Source organism: Hippopotamus amphibius, chromosome 8 (assembly GCF_030028045.1).
Source record: "Hippopotamus amphibius kiboko isolate mHipAmp2 chromosome 8, mHipAmp2.hap2, whole genome shotgun sequence".
Classification (NCBI taxonomy): Eukaryota; Metazoa; Chordata; class Mammalia; order Artiodactyla; family Hippopotamidae; genus Hippopotamus; species Hippopotamus amphibius.
This window is the reverse complement of record NC_080193.1, coordinates 140,650,899-140,670,839: the sequence shown is the minus strand read 5'-3', so window position 1 is coordinate 140,670,839 and position 19,941 is coordinate 140,650,899. Positions and strand designations below refer to the sequence as shown.

Here is a 19,941-nt window from a genome sequence, read left to right as displayed (position 1 = left end):
TCCTTTGAGTATCTATTTTGTGGGCTTGCGGAGGTGTTCTTTCTAATAGATACGCCAACAAAAGAAGCTGGTCCAAGTGATAGCTACCACTTTTGAACTAATGTGTTACTTTTGATTTTCTCAGCTGACTTTTAACTCATTTACCTTGGCCTGCATTTAATCAGCATACCATGCTGCCTAGTTTTGTAGGACTATATTAGTTTTGGTGATTGGTTTTACGTACATCTCCCTCATTATAATGTGAATACATTGAGAACAAGGACCATATCTGTCTTACAACTGTATCTCCAGCCCTGTGTTAATTGCAACGTCATACTAATTGATTAATAAATGTTTTTGAATGAATGAATGAATATCCTCGATCACTATGCTATAGTGCCAGCCACTGTGCTAGGTATCAAGGTTTACATATATATAACATTTCTTCCATCTAAGGAGCTTCTAGCCTGCTGGGGAGATGACCACGTAATAAATATGATATAGTGTAGTAAGTGCAACAGTATATATGAGCAAGTTATAGAAGCAGTGGGGAGGAGGAAATGATTTACAAATAAAATGGGAGGAGAGATACAAAGACACAAAGTAGAATTATTTACTTTCTATTCCGATTCCATAGTCTCTATCTAGGAAAAAAAACCTTTAAACAAGAAAACAGATATGAATGAGTACTGTTTTATGTAAGAATTCCCCAGGTCCAGGCTATTCATGTTTTAGAGCAATGAAAAAGCTTAAAGTTACGATTGCTCAGTCTAATATCTGTGAAGAGTCATGGGGAAAGGAATTAAAATGTAATCAAAATGCACGTGAATTATTATTTTAAAAAGTGCTAATTCTAGATAAAATTCCAGAAAAGATGATTTAAACAGATGGTCTCTCTACATGTGAGGACATGGAAAAGTGACTATTGCCTGGGCTCACTAAGGGAGAGAATGTCCATTTGTCAAATTAAAGTCCATGCAGCATCTTAACATATAAAACAGACAAAAGCAAGAGTGAGGTACCCAGAGCCCTGACTCCATGGAATGTAATTGGAAAGCCAGTGATCTAGTCTTGAGATTCTCTGACAAAATTTCTTAGGTCCTGTTCATGGAAGGATGGAATACAACCTACTAATAAGGGTATGGCTGAATGCATGGATTTTTAGTTAGTTGAAACGTGGAAAATGTTTCAAAGAACAGCAACGTTCAGCTCCTTTGCGCCACCCATAAGGGAGGTGGCGCACGTACACCTTATTGGCAGCAGTGACCCACCACGGCAAAGAATCTCCAGGGAGGTTGCTGTGGGGTGATGACAGGGAAGGCGCCCACTTTTCTTCTTGAGGGTCACTACTCTGAGAGGGTATCCTGAACTTGGCCCTGTCTCGTTAAATATAGTTTTTAAATCATATCTTGGATGAATAACTAAAAAGCAGTTTTATCACATCTTTAGATGACAAGATCAGGTTCATTCAGATAAAAACCAGAACTTCATTGATCGCTCTCTGTACACAATGCCTAGCCCTAAAGGGAATTCTTGCCCAGGAGATGTTAAAAAAGTTTTGATTTATATGATGATGCAGATCTGATATACCTGAGTTTTTGTGTTTGCTTACTTGTTTTTTGTTTGCTGTTGTTTTACTTAACCACCAGCATAATATGAACAAACACATTGATTAAGGTCCAAAAAGCTACTGTACCCTTAGTGTACAACCATGGATAAAGTATCCACAACTTGGGAGAAAGTAATGTAACATTTTCCTATATACAGAACAAATCCTGCCCGGAGTACAATGTCCACATCAAGTACCACATTCTGAGGTGGACGTTAATAAATAACATTATACGCAGAAGAAGGTAACCAAGGCCAAAAAGTGTCTGAAAAACAGGAGGATTAGTGAAAAGAACTAGGGATGTTTAATCCCACAGAACACACGGAGCCCATATAATCTATTGTCAAATATTTGCATGTCCGTCAACACTGCTTTCAAACACTAGGAGTGTGGAGAACAGAGACAAGATTTATTCTATGCCCCTAGAGGCCAGAATTAGGGTCAAAAGGTATAATTAGAGGATAACAGGTTGATCAATAGAAAGAAGAGCTTTCGAACAATTACAGCTGCAAAACGGAATGGCTTTCTCAAAAAGCAGTGTACTTTTATATATAGGAGTGTATATATGTTAACCCCAATCTCCTAATTTATCCCCCCTTGCCTTTCCTCATTGGTAACCATAATCAACTATACTTCAATACAATTTTTTATTTTAAAAAAGCAGCGTGCTTTGGGTTGCCAGAGATGTGTAGTAAGAGGCTGGATATACAAACCTGTATTTGTATATCCAAATATGCACAGGATATGCATTCGATGAAAGGAATTCCTGCTTTCATGGTATGAGCTGGATAGATTACCTGGTCGCTAAGGTCTCTGATAAACCAAAATAAAACATTCATATTGTTTTGATATTCAGTCAAATCTTACAGTATAATTCTTGGGCTCATTAGTTGCTTATTGCAGGTGGCAAATTGGAACTGGGTTAATTATGCACTTGAAGAACCAGAGATGTTTGGTTGTTTTGTCAGCTGATAAGAATTTCAACAACCTGAATTTACAATGAGTCCTTGGTTTACATATCACCCCAAAAGTCACCAGAAAAGATGATGATATCAACAATAAGACATATAAATTTTTCATACACTCCTTTATCCTCCCTTCTGGTTTAGACAAACATTGCCTATTTTAGCAGTGGCTAATAAACTAAATGAATCCAAACGTGTGCTGGTAAATATTTAACAACTGGGTCTCTGAAAAAAAAAAAAGGGACGGATGTTTCTAATTTGTTGTCGAATTTGTTGTGTTTGTCTAATTGTGTTGTGTTTGTTTTGTGCGTGTCAAGTCCCGTGGTGTGAATACTCCCATCATGGGTGATTTCGAGCGACCACGGGGAAGAGCTGTGATAACCCACTTTAGTGAGGAATTGTTACAAGCTGGCTCCAACACACTGCTGCCTGAACCCCACAGTTTAATCAGGAGAATCAGTTCAATGGATTTCTCCTGAACTAGAAGATCAATGTTTATTTCACAGGAGGAATATAGAGATTTGATTACATATGCTTAATTTTTCCATGTAAATGAAAATACTAGCAATATTTTGAAAGAACCTGTTCTTAAGTGTATTGCATTTGCTCAGAGCTGAAGCTCAGTCTCTCAGGATGCATCACTTTGGTTGGGTGTATTTTCTCTGTTCTTGTGAAAATATGTTGTATGTATGACCTGGCATGTATTTGGGAAATCAAAGTTTTCCATTTGGTATTGGAACAGGCCTCCATTGGGGGATGCATTCTGGAAGCACTGGTACTGAGTATGCTCTTGAGTAATCTTTACAGAGGCTGACAAAAAATTTCTGTATGGATAAGTGGAGTTTGAAAATATCAAGACCAGCAGATTCCGACCTGTCCAACAAGAATGGTAGTATGAGGAAATAGTTAAAAACACATCCCCAAACTTGGAAACTATAGATTAGAGATATTTGGTGTCAACCATCTCTCACAAAATTCTAATCCCTTCTATCTCCTGGGCCTTTAGCATCTTTACCTGGAGATTAGTTAAATCACAAGACTGTTAAGAAGATACAAGGGGCAGAGCTGGGGGTAAAGGGGGAGAATTATAATACTGTACAGGAAAATCGCTAAATGAATAAAGCAGAGTCATAAATCTAAGATTTTGGGTGAAGGAGATTTAGATAGGTATATTTTAAAGCTTGCTCATTAAAGGAAGAGTTACCATCTGGCAACTCTATTTTTTTTTTTAAATGAGGAAAGAGAACAAACAACCAAGTGTTACTCAAGGAACACATGAGAAAAGTGTACAACCCTGCAAAGCCTCTGGAAATGGTACCAGAGTAGAGATAACCTTGATCTTAGAAAAGGGAGGAAGAATAATCCAGGTTGAGAAAACATTAAGAAAGAGAGTGCTGGGAAAGCTGTAACAACTAAGTTACATTTCCTGCACCAAGGTAGGAGAATCCAGTAAGATATAACCCCAGAGGCGATTTAATTGCTAAGGCTCTTTTGAAATATATAAACAGACTAATGCATTTTACAGATACATGTGAAATGGGAATAAAGACTAACGTAATTGTTCAACAATGTGTGCAGATGATGAAATCTAAGTACTTAATTTGTAAAAAAGTATAGTATTAAGATGACTGCATTGATTACTGTGAAGAGTATGACATGTTTGAATGGGCTTGACAGGGAAAAAGAACTGTGCTCTGTAATTTAGAAATCTAAAGCTAGTTATTTCTTCTAGAAACATGCACTTTATTCAATAAGCCTTCTCTATTAATTGTTTCTAGACAATGTTTGGAACACCACCAACAAAAAAGACACACTTGAACCCCCAAAATAAAATTGGATTTGTTCTTCAAATCTAATTGTATATATTATTTCTCAATATAACAAACTCATAATTTGATGGAGATGAATCACGAAATAAAAAGACATTTTACAATGGAAACCTAAATTTCTATCCTTATTTTGTTTCTAAAATATTTCTTATAAAGAAACATCAAGATGTGTGTGTGTTCTTTTTACTAGCCTTTCACTATTAAGGCCCCATTGGAGGAGGTGCTATCGATAAATGGTTCACTATTTAGAACCTAGAGAGACACCCTGGAAAGACACACAGGTAGAGATGAAAGAGAAACTTCTCCTTACTGTTCCGGGGCTGTTGGTTCTCAGGTAAGCAGGAAGGAAAGTACCCAGTTTGGAGTCCAATGGGATTCCCGGCGTGTTTTATCTGGTCTCCATAGCGAGGGCTTCGGAAGATGTTTGATACTGAGAGCTTCGGAAAGTGTTTTTTGTCAGATGCTGCCTCCTCTCTCCTTGGTCAATGGGCGGTCCATTGTCACCCACAGAGGACCAGCTCCAGGTAAAACCAACGTGGCAAAGTTTGTCTTTAATAACCCGCCCTTTCCTCTTGGACCCCCTCTCTCTGCTATTGACCCGCTTTTGCTGCTCCAGCCAAAAAATGAAATCAATTTAGTCACATTTGGTTGCTTATCCCAGAGATATATTCCAAAGCAAATGTCATATTAAAAGTGAAGTTTCAAGTATCAGAGTGAAAGTTTTGGATAGGTAATGCTTTTGGATAGCTAATTTTACATTTTCGATAGCTAAACCTTAGGCATAGGCAATGATATCTAAAAACTCACAAAGTTAACATACTAGAGGAATCACAACTGAAATATATGTTTTTCCTCTATTAATTCCCCTCAGATTTTGTAGCCAATGAAGCCACATTGCTGTGATCTTTTCTTAGTTTTACGTAACGTGTCTCTGAGTTTCTGAATACTCGGAAACAGTACAGTGAGGCTTAGATCAGAAAACCTTAGAATCCCATTCATTATCTTTTCGCTTGATATTCACTTGGAAGGAGTGCTGATATCCAAATGCCTTTTGTTTATATCTTCGCCAAAAGGAAAAGCTGCATGTTTTCAGTTATCAGGGACAAACCAAGACGTGACACCCGCTTGGATGACTGCCTCTAACTTCCAACAGCAGGCACAATGACAAAAGTGAATCAATAGTAGAAGCCTCTTTTTGCTTCTTCTTTAGCTTGTTAGAATGAAAGGGTAGAAGTAACTGAATACAAATGATGGTATCAGAATATATTAGTGCCTGGTATGGAGGAAGGCTCCTGCAGGTGCGTAGCTCACCCTAACAACCATTGCATGTACAATGTGCTTCGAAGGTCACCGCAGTAAATCTTCTGGTTCTCAGACAGAATTACAGTCCCCCAGCCGTTAGAAACCACCGCACACAGTACCAAACACCAGAAAGGGATGACTCCCTACAGGTACAGAGGTTGCCTTTCCCAGTGCCTATAGGGGATAATCAATTAATTTCAGATAGGAAGGAACAAGATAATAAAACCAGTTCTCTATCGAGTGAGCCAGTTACTTAACAGCTTTGTGCTTCTTTTTCTTCAGTTGTACACATGGTCTCTTAATTTACCTATCCCAGAGGGTTTTTGTTAGAATTAAATTAAATAATGTTTATAAAATGCCTGGCAAATAAAAATCACTTAATGAATGGCAGCCATCACTATTGTCTTGCCAATATTTGAGTTTGGAGAATGACTTCACCCTTCGGGTAGAGGGTAGAGCTGGCTTGCAGTGGGTTAGAAAAGCAGAGGGTGGATTTCAGAAGCAAATCTGAGAATTATTATTAAATTAGGATACATGCAAAGCAATCATGGAGAACAACGACAATAATAGTGGCTTGCTACCAAAAAATCTTAAGGGATTTTCAACGAAATCTGTCAAGAAATACTGCTGAAGGAACTATAAGACATGCTCAAGGCTAGGTTGTGTCTAGCTTCATTGAAGCAACTGCCTTCTTGTGTGGTTGGGAACAAAGCATACACATAAACTGCAAAATGCAGAAAAACAAGGTGTTTTGAAACACGCATCAAACCTCTGCCAACTGCCTTCATACTGGAAACTAAAGATATAAGTAAAACAGGTGTGCTTATGGTGCTTCTGCTATTTAATCAGCGATCCTCTATGTTAAGTACTCTGATTTTCCTAAGAAAGATTTCCTTTGTCATCAGATAATGATGGCAGAGCATCTTCTATATAGTGATAGGCTGATGGATCAATACAAATACAGAGTCAAGGAAAAGGTTTTCTGAGCTCTGTTTCTCTCCACTTAATCTCTAAGGTGGCACAACAGTAGTTATCTCCACCTAGATTCCTCCCTGACATTTCTTTGATAACTCAAAAGCCTCTCAAAATCAGTATCTCCCCAAACAATCTCATTATATAACCAATCCCCCCACCACCTGCTTCTGTTCCTGGATTTCTCGTTAAAACCCCGTCATTGAGGAAGGTACTATCACCCACAACCCATTCAGTTTTGCAAGCCAGAAATTTTGGAGTCTTGACAGTCCTCCTCTTTCCCTTCCTAATCTAACCCTCATCAAGGACTGTTGATTTTGTTTTCTAAATGACTCCCTCGGTCCATCTCTCTTCATCTCCCGTACCATCAGTCTAATCTAACCTACCAACATCTCTCTCTTCGACTACTGCAATAGCCTCTTAACTGGTCTGACTCCATAAGTTCCCCCCAACATGGCCACCCCTGCCCCAAAGCTATTCTCACATCATAGCATGAACCAGATCACATTATCCCACCACCATGACCCCATGCTTAAAATGCCTGGATGACTTCTGATGGCATTGGAATAAAGAGAAAAATGTCTTAACCGGATCTACAAAGCCCAACCCGACTCCCTTCACGTTATTCTACCCTTTTCATCTCTGCTCCAGCCACACAAGTCTCTGTGTGGTCCCTGTGCTTCCTCCTGCCACGAGGCAGCCCCAGCTCTCCTTCCTGCCTGAACCAATCTTGCCAACCTTTCCTGTCTAATTATTTGTCCAGATTTCAGTTCAATCGTCACTACCTTGAGGAAACCTTCCTTGACCTCCGGACCACATCAATTCCCTGTTACATACTTTCATAGCACCTTGCAACTCCTCTTCACAGCACTTCATGAAGCTGTGATTTTATTTTGTCTGCATGACTAATATTTTTCTTTCCTATTAATATATAAGTTCCAGGAGAAAAGGGACCACATCTATTTTTCATACTGGTTAGCCCCAGTCCAAGCACAGGGTCTATGATCTAAATAAATATTTATAGAACGAATACATAAACCATGTCAGGTAAGTTTTCTGCGCTGCTTTCAGTGAAGAGACCATACTGTTTTTGCTTTAAAAAAGCCTCAGCAGACTGCCTGTTGTGGAAAATGTCCAGTTTAATCTGTGGATCTAAATATGAAAATGGTTAATGCAACTAAATTGAGGTAAGGTTAGGAGGTCTGGCAAAAAAGTGAGTTTCTAAGGTTTTTTTTACCTTTAGTTTTAAAGAATTCAGTTTTTCCTCCCTGAGGTGTTCTCTCAGCATCTCGCGGTGCAGCCTCTCCTGCTCTCGTGCAAACTCGCCCAGGGTGTACTGGCGCACGCTGTTGTGGCGGCTGGACATGCCCAGCGTGCTGCCACCTTGGCTGGGCACGCTCGTGAAGCCCTGCCTCCTGGTGAAGTAGTACACGGTGACACAACTGAAATGCACATTCTTGGTCCTCAGCCGCTTCTCCCTTTTGAGGATGGAGGAAGCTGAAAGGGAAAGAGACAATTCGGTTAACAGCCAGGGTGGCAGTTTTCAGATGAGGCGAAGAGTTAGGAATTGCCACTCCATGACCTTGAACCTACGGTCAACCCTTTCTGGCTGGGAGAATATTTGTCTCTCAGAATTGGCACTGATTTCTCTTTCCTTTCTTAGATTTTCTTCCAGCTATTGTGGAGTAGACTTTTAAGTCCTTTTATAATGGTAGGCAAAGCAAACTTTTAGGAAAGTTGCCAGTAGTCTGTGAATCAACGGCAGAATTTAATTTCTCATTTCCCCTAACCTTTTGATTTTGCTTTTATGGTTTTCACATGAGTCATATCACACTATAGTCAGAAAAGACACACACTACAAACTCTCATATGTTGGCTTTTATTTTGATATGGAAGGCACTTGGCATGAAAAGAATGTCTATTTTTAAATTTTAGAAAATTCCAAAAAGCAATACAAATTTAAACGAAAAAGTCTCGATGGCATTGTTTAGGTATTTTTACAATCTAAATCTAACCAAGCTTTCATTTGATGAAAACTTCAATAAATAACATACAGACAGTGGGATTTTAATCCAAGTATACACTGAGAAAATCAAAAATGTCATGAGATATATCAGAACCTTTATTACTAGTTACAGGGACATCAAGATGCACAGAGCACCATGGAAGGTTGAGATACACACTGTAGTTGAGAGAAAGAGAGCTACATGTTATAATTCTGATCTTTTGGAGTTGGAAGACATGCTAGACATCATCTAGCCCAGTCTTTTTATTTTGTAGTGAAGTAACCCAGTTTTGCAGCATTTGAGTGATTTCATTCAATGAAACAGAAAGAAACAATGAACTCCTTGGATGGAAAAAAATATATATCAGCTAACATGGACTATGCAGAGAATACATGAATTATCTCATCTTATCCTTATAACTCCCTGTGTTGAAATTACCCATGTCTCCATTTTGAGAAAACTAATCCACCAAAGGTTAAATAACATGGCCAAGGTCATATGGTGAAACCGGGATTCATTATTTGAAAGCCCAGTATCTTAACCATCACGCCACTGTAGAGAGCTGAGGTCACACTAAGGGAGTTGAATAAGGCTGAGAGCTGGTGTCACACTAATTCTGGTAGATGTCAACTGCTGCAGACTCCAAAGATGATTTTTGGGGGGGATTATATATCTCTTTAAAAATGTTTTATTTTTACATACTTTTTAAAGGTTACTTTCCATTTACAGTTATTGTAAAATATTGGCTATATTCCCTGTGTTACACGATACATCCTTGAGCCCATTTTATACCCAATAGTTTATACCTCCCACCCTGCCATCCTGTTATTGTCCCTCCCCCCTCCCTGCTGGCAACCACTGGTTTGTTCTCTATATTTGTGAGGCTGCTTCTTTTATATTATATTCACTTGTTTGTTGTATTTTTTAGATTCCACATACAAGTGACATCATACAGTATCCATCTTTCTCTGTCTGACTTATTTCACATAGCACTTAGCATTTCACTTAGCCCTCCAAGTCCATCCATATTGCTGCAAATGGCAATATTTTGTTCTTTTTTATGGCTGACTGGTATTTCATTGTATATATATATACCACAGCTTCTTTATCCACTCATCTGTTGATGGGCATTTAGGATGTTTCCATATCTTGGCTATTATAAATAAAGCTGCTATAAACATTGGGGTGCATGTATCTTTTCAAATTAGTGTTTTTGGTTTTCTTGGATATATACCCAGGAGTGGAATTGCTGGGTCATATGGTAGTTCTATTGTTAGTTTTTTGAGAAACCCCCATACTGTTTTCCCACAGTGGCTGCACAAATTTGCATTCCCACCAGCAGTGTACAAGGGTTCCCTTTTCTCCACATCCTCCCAACATTTATTATTTGTAGACCAAAGATGATTTTTATTTGGAAGACTGTATAAGCAGTGAAGTAAAAGTGAATACAGTATCACTTTGGATTTATATAAGAATATTCTTTCAAGGGGGTTCAAGTTCATTTATCTCATTTTTCTCCCATAAAACATTCAAGCCAAATAGAGAGAGGCTGCTCTCTGTATTTCAAGGATTTATTTATTCAATAAATATAAAACAAGGGCCTATTATATGCCAGGCACTTTCTAAATGATTGGACATATCTGTAGAAAAATCAGATGGTGATCCCTGCCCTGTGGAACTTCCATTTCCAGTGATGAGAAACTCAAACAGCAGAAACAGACTCAAAAGATTACAAAGGAAGAAAAGTAGGACATTTGGGCAAGAATTTAGCTTTCCCAACTTTTCCTCCTCTTTATTGCTTTACTTCTCCAGAAGAGATTGCCAGGAAGCAAACGCTTTCAAGCACGTACATAGTTTCCCCATTTATTTATGTACACGTTCACGGCAACATACTTGTACTCCTGGCAGCAGTGACAATTTTCAGCTTAGATTTAAAAGCTGATCTACTTCAAAACTGTATGTTTAAATCATCTCAAAACAAAGAAGAATTTGTCAAAATGTAAAAGATCACTGTAGAAAACAAAATTCAACAGTATGCCCAGTAATCTGCTACCCTATCTGACAACCTCATCCATCACCACCTTACAGCAGGCTAGAGCCTCTGCTTTTTAGGGGATAACCGTCAACCTATTTTATTCTTAATACCATAAAAATGATGCCCTGAAGACATTATCTTTCAAGGCCATACTTTACAAATAAAATAAAAATATTTTAATGTACTCACTTAAAATAATTATTGTAAACACCTCTGACAACTTTATTACTGATTTTTAGATAATTTTTAATACTTTAGACCAATTTCTTTTTTAAAAAATTTATTTAGATTTTTTACCTGTATTTTTAGATTGTAAGAAGAATTCTTCAACCTTGTACCACCCTTTCACAAAAAGCCAGATTATACTTTCCCCAAAAGACAGTTAAGAGATGATTTTCCAAGGCTTGGAAGAAGACAATAGTGGCAGAGAGCAGAGAGCCCTTTACCTGGGCTCTTGGCATTTATAACATAGTCAAAGGGCACTAGGATTAGTGCTACTTCCTATCCACTAGGGTTTATAATTCAAACATGTGCTTACACATGTTTAGCGCTTGTGCTTAGCACTTGTATATTATAAGTAGCATTGTAGAAACAATGATCGAAAAGCCTATGTTATATATTTTTAAAGGAAGGCTTTGAAATGCCATCAGATCAGCCTTATGAGGGATATTTTAAGTGTGGCTTTCCTAAACTTAGGAGCCACTCATGTCTCTCTTTCGATGATTGAATTGGAGCCATCGCCTGGGCCCTTGTGGGCTACCTCCTGCCTCTAGGCCCCGATTTGACTAACATCACAGGATGAAGTTATCAGAAAAAGAGTCTGTGTTCTTCAAGCCTGGGACAAACCAATTAAATTCACTCAGCACATCTGCCTTTAGGAATCCAAAACCTCCCTGATACACCTACCCAGTAATTTGTGCCCTTTACAGAAGGATGGAACTCAACTTTGTGTCTCTATACAGTTCAGGGTTCATATTACTCCTGTGAGGTCAAGAGCAAGAAAAAAGAGGAAGGAGAAGGAGAAGGTGGCTTTCATTACTGCTTTGAAAAATAACTAGTGTGTTTTCATACACAATGCTAATATTTTGTTGCCTCTCAGCTCCTCTTCTTTTATCCTGTTCACAGTTACCATCCTGAAACAGAAGTGTCTAAATGCAACAATACTTTATATCCTGCCCAGGACACAGCTCTTGGGACCACCATTATGGTTAGCACATCAGGGCCACACTGATGTTGCTGTAAAATGATCACATATTATGGAGATAATATTGATCCTTGTAAATTAAAGGAATAAACAGCACAGAGTAACTGACATTAGCTATCTGCAGAAGTTACCCATCCTTAAAAAATGCTTTTAAAAATGAATGTAGAAGAGAGTTGAGAAACTGACTAATTCACAATGCCAGGGTGAGACTGTAAGTAGATAAAATAAAATAAGCTGTACCATATACTGTATAAAGAGATCATGAACAGAGTAGATTAAAAATGGAAGCCATTTGGAATTAGCAGATGGAAACTGTTATATACAGAATGGATAAACAACAAGGCCCTCCTGTAGAGCACAGGGAACCATATTCACTAGCCTGTGATAAACCACAATGGAAAAGAGTATGAAAAATATATACATATATGTATAACTGAATCATTTTGTTGTACAGTAGAAATTAACATAGCATTGTAAATGTTATGTTACAGTGCTTCAATAAAATAAATTTTTATTTTATTGTCACAGTTTATCGTTTTATTGTTATAGTTTACATAATTTTTATTTTATAGTTTTATAAATAAAAACTATACTTCGATAAAATAATTTTTTAAAAAATGGAAGCCATAATGCAGTCACTCGGGGGCCAGTGCTTGAGGAGCAGTCTAGTTACCCTCTTTAGGCACACTTAGGTCTTTTAGTGTCATAACTATCAGCAAAGCCGTGCTATAGCTGGAAAGGCAGAAAGCAGTAAACAGAGCTATGTATTCTGGCACTAAAGTGAGCATGTGGAGGCTGGGAGTTTATGATCCAGTCTGATGTTAAGCAAGGGGTGAATTGTGGAAAATATTAATTCTACCAGTTGGGTCTGAAATTAACAGTATACTTCTTTTTCCTATGCACTATGCTCAAAAGGAAAACGCCAGATGATTTGTAAGAAAATATTTTGAGTTTATTTTTCATTTATTTGGGGCAAATTTAGTAGAAGCAAAGTGAAATTGTTGAAATTAATTTATTTGGGTAAATCGTGGGCAATAAAAACTTGTGTTTTTGAATCATACAGACCAAACTAATCAGGGGCTCTGAAAGTATGCACCTTGTTTCTTACCTTTGGAAGAAGAAATCAAGACCAAATCAGTTATGAAGTCATGAGGCCTAGCTTTCAAACAGAAAATCCAGTTTCATCAGAAAATATTTTGCATAGAAATTAGCATAACAGCTCAGGTATTAAGTCAATTTCCAATGTTTAAAATTATTAAGATTAAAAAACTATATGTCTTTAATCTTTACATGTGACTTCTGCAAATTTCCTGTGATAATATTTTTACATCTTCTCCAGCTTGACATGACTGCCAAGGTCAGCCCCTTTTGATCATGGTGTCACACACATGGTCTCAAATCCTAACCACAAGTAAGGAGTGAAAATGGATCTGGTAACCAAGAAACATAGGAGTAGTTCCTTTGAAAATGAAGCCAATTTTGCTATCAAAAGTAATTCTTCTTTGTTCTAATTGTTCCCTTTTATTCCTTTAAGTCACATTCTCAAGTTTCTCAAATATATTTGCCCAGTTGTGTTTTTTGTTATTTTGCTCAAGTAAGGTATTTAGGGCGGTAGTAAATCATTTGAGTGGGAGCAATTCCAAAAGACTGATAAGAAGGAAATATCTTAAGGCCTGAGTAAATGAGAAGCAAAATAAAAGTAAAGACGAATTGGGAATATTTTCCTTCCAACCATGAACAAAATCCAAATTACCTTAAGTATGCAATGTAAAGTGATGGCCAAATCAATGTTATGTTATGTTGTTATGTTATACTCAGGAATTTATTTTGTATTGTTAGTTATGAAGGATATAACACATGCAGAAACAATCACAAACAAAAGAAAGAGACTTTCTCAAACACTGGACATATTTTGGAATTGAAGTGCTTTGCATTTCCCACAAGGTCATCAGAACCAAGACAGAGTCAATAAATGTAAGAAAATGTCAGAATCCACCAAATAGCAAATCAGGTTTTTTTTTTCTTCTTCTTTTACTTCTGCCCTTATTACTATAAAGGCAGCATTCAGAAACAAAAATCAAGGAAGAGTAGCTCTCACTTGAAGTGATGCTCAAGATATCAAGTCCCAATTTGAATTTGGTTTCCTATAGTGTGCATGATAGCTGTAAGTGCTTTTCAAATTGTAACACATCTGTCTCTCTAGCCTCTAAATGCCATTCTTCCCCATTTCGAACCAACCAACCAATTTATGTACTAGTAAAGCAGCAAATAGACTGAAGAATATAAAATATGATAAACATACATAAGGATCAGTCACCATCATTCTGATGTCAGTCCGTTTGCAGAGGAGGAATAGGTTTATAATTCATAGACGAGATTAGGTAGTTCAACCCTTTAGCAGTAAGTATTTTCCATCCTAATAATAATTTGAAAATATTCACAATGGTTACTCTCTAGACTAATAAACGTCTTTTTGTGCATTGCAGCTTCTGAGTAAAATAATTCAAGATGAGACCCTTTAGTTTAAATCCTTAGTTTACAAAAAGAAAACAAAACAAAAAACGCTCTCACATAACACTATGTGAGAATACATTTTCTATCAAGATAGGTAAAAATATTGTCTATGCCTTGCAGGAAAAAAAATTAACAAGAACGGAAATCATATAAAAAGATGACCCTTGAGGCTAAAGCTTTGTTTTGGATCATGAACATGCATGTCACGTCGTCATCCATTCAGTCTGTCAGCTACGTCCACACAAGCAGGCACGAGCTCTGTGTTGAGGGAACCAGCCCTCTCCTGAGTCTCTCCTGACAGCTACAGCCCAGGCTGCTCGGCACACTGCAAGCGGAATTTGACATTATAGGGGAGGTTTACTAGTGTAATCATCTACTTGTAATTCTCAGCTTTAAAAAAAATAAGGTTTACTGCCCAGGATTTTGATGTAAGTTCAGAAAGCTGCATATAAAAATTAAGTGCAAACTTCGACCTTCCAGCTTTGATGTCATAATCAAGAGGATTAACTCACAAAGGGTGGTCATTTCTCAGAGTTAGCTATTTTTCATTCACACATTTTTATTTATTAAAGATGCCCCGTGCACTTTCCCCCTAATTCTTGAGAGTAATCTAAAAAAATAGGGAGGGGGTCATTTTGTTCTCATACTTGTTAGGACAAAGGGAATAAATACTATGTTTTGAAGTTATGAACGTGAAATTAAAAAATTGAAAGAAACTAATAAGGACTTAGTGTATAGTGCAGGGAACTCTACTCAATATTTTTTTTTTCTACTCAATATTTTGTAAAAATCTCTATGGGAAAAGAATCTGGAAAAGAATAGATATATGTATATGTATAAAGGATTCACTTAGTTGTATACCTGAAACTAATACAACATTGTAAATCAACTATACTCAAAAATTTTTTAAAAATTGAAAGAACAAAAATTTTAAAAATAAATCATGTGCTTTCTTATATATAATCTTAATATATAGTTGACTTAGCACTGACCCTCTCCTGCTTACGTTAAACTGATGTCCCACTGAAAATGTGATGCGACTTAGAAAGCCTTAGCCATCAACATCAAATGCAGTTAATACTGGGGATGGTGAATTGTTAAACTAAAACAAATTTAGATTAAACCATAGATCAAAATAGTACCACTAATTGAGTTATCTACCAAGTTTCTTTCTAATTTTCCTTTTTCATCAGTTCATCCATCAAACAGTACTAGGCATCATGAATCTTGGAGTTCCATTTCTATATTTGACATGAAGTCTTCCTTCTGGTCTTTATATGATAAATTGTGTGTTGATATGATACATGACTTAAAGTTTATACATTCAAATCCTTAAGCAAAATATTTGAAAGACAATAGAATATTAAAGTGTTTTGCTAAATCTGGGCCCTGCATTCTGTTCAGTTCTGCCCCAAACAGACTGGAAGTTGGGAAATTTCTTTCCTGTTCCATATATTCAACTGGCCATCTGACCTTATTATTAGTGAGAACAATTTCACAGAATCTTGATCAATGTTATCACCCCTTTTCTCTGTTCACATTATGTATATTCCTTTAGATAACATTAAAATTTTCCGAGGAGTCTAAGATTTCTACGGAGCTGCTATTAACATTTACATATGGAACATTCATTATTACTGAGGTCTTTGTCTTCTCATTTTTAAAGAATGTTTCTTTATTGTAAGCATATCGTATTACTAATGAATTAGAGAAAGTATCCTATCCTGATACCTGGAAAATAATAAATTGTTAGATAATGTACTTAATTCAAAATCTGAATTCCAAATTTTTTGATCTCCATTACACAGATTAAATGACTGGACACCTGCATTTCTCAGTCCCTCCGTTAGTATTTACAGAATTATGTTTATTGACCTCACAGGAATATTATCCAAAATAATTACCTTTGCAAAAAGCCTTAAGAATCACAGATGGAAAGCATTACATATGCAGACTACTATCTTGGTGATGCTGCTAAACCAAACAAAAAGTGTGTTTCTTTATTATCAGTGAGAAAATAAGTACCACCTACTTCCCAGCTTGTTTCTTTAATCTCTCATATGTGCAATGAAACCTTAAAACCTCATGCTTAAGAAATGCATTTCACTGCTACTAAAGTAACAGCTATTCCCAAAATATATAAACTGAAACTCTCATTTTATTAAAATTTCAACATGGATACCATCTTAAGACCATACCGTTTTTTATTGGGGAAAAAAAAGGTACTCGTTACTAAACATAAATATTCGCAGTTCTGGCTGCAGTCCAAGTTGTAAGCACTTTTCTCTGCTGTCTCAGCAATTCTCCTGATGTCAAAGACACATTAAAATAAATGCGAACCATATGGCTCCGCAGCAGAATAGCCGCGCTCTTACAACAGAGAGGGCAATGCAATTCATTACCACCATCGGAGAAATATTTTGGGGACATGGAATATCTCAATGCAAAATAAAGCTGCATGAGGCAGGCCATTTGATTAAAATGCTCACACAATGACAGAAGGACACATTTGCTACTCTTTGGCTCTACTAACCTGTTCTGCTGCTTTTTACATTTTCTCAGTACCACCATGAGCCTCTCCTGTTAGAAGGATTAAACAGCACTTACCACCTGCTCAATGACTTTCCCACCCAGTATCTCATCTGATCCAACAATATAGCCCCATCAAGCCTCGTATATCATGATAATCCAGGTCAGAACATCACTGAACAACAATAACAACAAAACAAAGCAAAATCCTCAAAAACAAGAGCAACAAAACTCTTCTAAGATCAAGTCATTCTGGAGAACACTGGGTCAAAGATAATATACTTGAACTTTGAACTTTCCCAGGAAGGATGAAATCTGGAAGCACATTTGTTTTTTTACCCTTAAGCCTAAAGAGCCTTTACTGCAGTTACCACAAATAAAAATCCAAATCATTAAAAAACATAAAAGGAAGAAATTCATCAATGCTGCATTACTGGCTCCATATGTCAGAAATTCTAAATTTCACAAAGAGATCCAGGGCTGCAGAGTTGGGATTAAAGCAGAGGCTGGGAAGGCAGCTGGGAGAGGGGCAGCTGGGGTTACTGAGGAACCTTCTGTTTCCTGGCTGTCAAGGAGTGATTTGGGAGGCTCGTAAACATCAAAATAAAAAAGAAGAAGAAAGAAAGAAAAAGAAGAAAGAAGAAAGAAAGAAAGAAAAAAGAAAGAAAAAGAAAAACTTTATGCTTCTTCTACAAACATACATATTTTTTGATTGAGCATATGCTTCAAGTTCTCAAAATGCCCTCATTGTCTGTTTTAGTCTGCTTTAACATTTTTTTAAAACTACAAATAAGGAAATTGCTTAAGTATCATGTCTGGCATAAAATTACCACCCGATATCTATCAGTACTAGAGAAATAAATTGAGACTCCGCTCAAATGTCAATTTCAGGAAGCCTTTCATAGACTCTCTGAAATGAGGTAAGTGCTCTTTCTACACATTTCCAGAACATCCCTGCCTTGGTACAGATAATACGAGTGTGTGTTTCTCCTCCACTACTTGGTAAGGCCCTAGGGAGCAAGGATTGCATTTTGCTCCCTGGGGAACCCTCAGCATACAGGGCAGAGCCGGGCACGGAGGACTCACTTGATAAATGTTTGTGTAACTAAATTAGACGAATGAATAACTGAACTATGGGCTAAATAAGCAAACATAAACATTTCCTAAATGTATGTTCCTTAATTTTAAATGGTAAGATGACATTTGACAGTTTTCCCCTAAAGCCTCATGGTCAATATCTTCCTTCCTCACTAATTTCTAGTCACTTCATTTTCCACGGGTACCTCTCAATAAAAAAGCATTATATACTGAAGAAAGGACACATCGCCCTCATGGCTTGAGGGTACACATAACTTTTGTATGACAAACCATTTGAAATATGCTATATTTTACATTTCAATAGACCTAACATAAAAAACAAACCCTGGTACCATAATAAACCTCTAAACAGTCCGTTAATAATGAGTTGGTAAACCCATCACTAAAAAGCAAGTAGCTGGTAGGGGAAAGAGTTACCTGAATATTATAAAAAGGTTTTGAAAGAGAAATCCTGCTGATACAATATCACTAATTGGTATTGACCTCTAGCAAAAACATGACTGAAATTCGCACCTTTAGCAGTCCATTAGTGACAGATCTACAAAACAATTCTGTCTCTTAGTATTTAAGTTGTTATCTTTGCCTTAGAGCAAGTGACTTCTCCTGTAAAAAAAAAATCATATTGCACAAGATTTATTAATTTTCTATGGAATTTTATAACATACAGCCCTGTTCTAAGACATCTAATTTTTCTCTTTTTGTTGGTGGTGGCGATTAAACGTAAATGAAAGCCACGGTTGATGAGCTCGCTCCTGAGACGAGCTGCAGAAGCAAGAGAGGAGGATTTTAAATTTTTATTGAAATACGAAAGCAAGATAGAACTGATACAATATGGGCTAAAATGTAAGTGGAATGAGGTCAGAGATTTGTCTTGTCTGGGACAATTTTACCCTGACACTAAAGTGATCCTGTTAATGTTTCACAGGTGGGGGAAAACGCACGGGTTTCTGGGTCAGAAACAAACGACATCATTGTTGACAGTACCCCAAGCAGCATGAGGTTCTTGTCCTTGTGGGTCCTCCTTGTCCCCCAGATTCTACAGGGGCAAGTGGAGGGGCCAGACAGATGCTGCGCATGTAGCAGGTTTGCACGGTATCAAAACTATAAGGAGTTTGCAGTAGGCAAGCCTCTTCTTCGTCCCCAAAGGAGACATTACTTCATTCTTCAGGGCTGCTCGCTACAAACACAGCACTGAGACATGGCCCAGGTAAAGAGGAGACAGGGCAGTGCATTCTTGGCATCCTTAGAAAGACATGTAGGGATGCAAAAACCCATAGGGAAGGGTCTCCCAACAGAATTTTTCTTTATTTTGCTCATTCATATATCCCAAACACCTAGAACAGGGTGGCATACAGTAGATATTCAATACCTAATTCTTTAATGAATGAGAGGAATTTATTGATAGGGTTCTACTTTTATTAAACACCGTAATTCTTGCAAAATGATAATGTCATAAGCACCTACATCCTAACTATTTATTACTTAGTATGTAAAAGCAACATTCAAAACACACACAGAAACGATCTTTCCCTACAAAGAGTCTACGAACTAGAGAGTTTCCTAGAGAATGCTTCATTTTTCTTCCTGTAAAGTATAGCATTGTTCCTCTACGTCTCTTCATAGCTCACAGATATTTCCCTTTGCAAAGATCTTGCCACAGGAGAGAATCAGTCCAAAGTTCTTGGAAATGACTGTGGTACCTCCCAGGAGTGATACCAGTTACAATTTGCTACCACATCTATGGGACATGTAGGGGAGGGAATACAGGTGTCCCTCGGTATCCATGGGAAATTGGTTCCAGGACCCCCATGGAAACAAAGTCCATGGATCCTCAAGGCCTTGATCTAAAGTAGTATAATATTTGCACATAACACATGTACATCCTCCTGTATAACTTTA

The 19,941-nt window shown here is 37.3% G+C and overlaps 1 protein-coding gene across 1 annotated transcript in view; it reads right to left on the bottom strand.

Moving 5' to 3' along the window:
- The window catches only part of CSRNP3 (cysteine and serine rich nuclear protein 3), a 65,882-nt gene that overhangs the window by 10,402 nt on the left and 35,539 nt on the right, over positions 1-19,941 (bottom strand). The window contains exon 2 of the mRNA XM_057746708.1: positions 7,894-8,153. Coding sequence (XP_057602691.1) covers positions 7,894-8,153 — 260 coding nt within the window. The remainder of the gene's footprint in view (positions 1-7,893; positions 8,154-19,941) is intronic.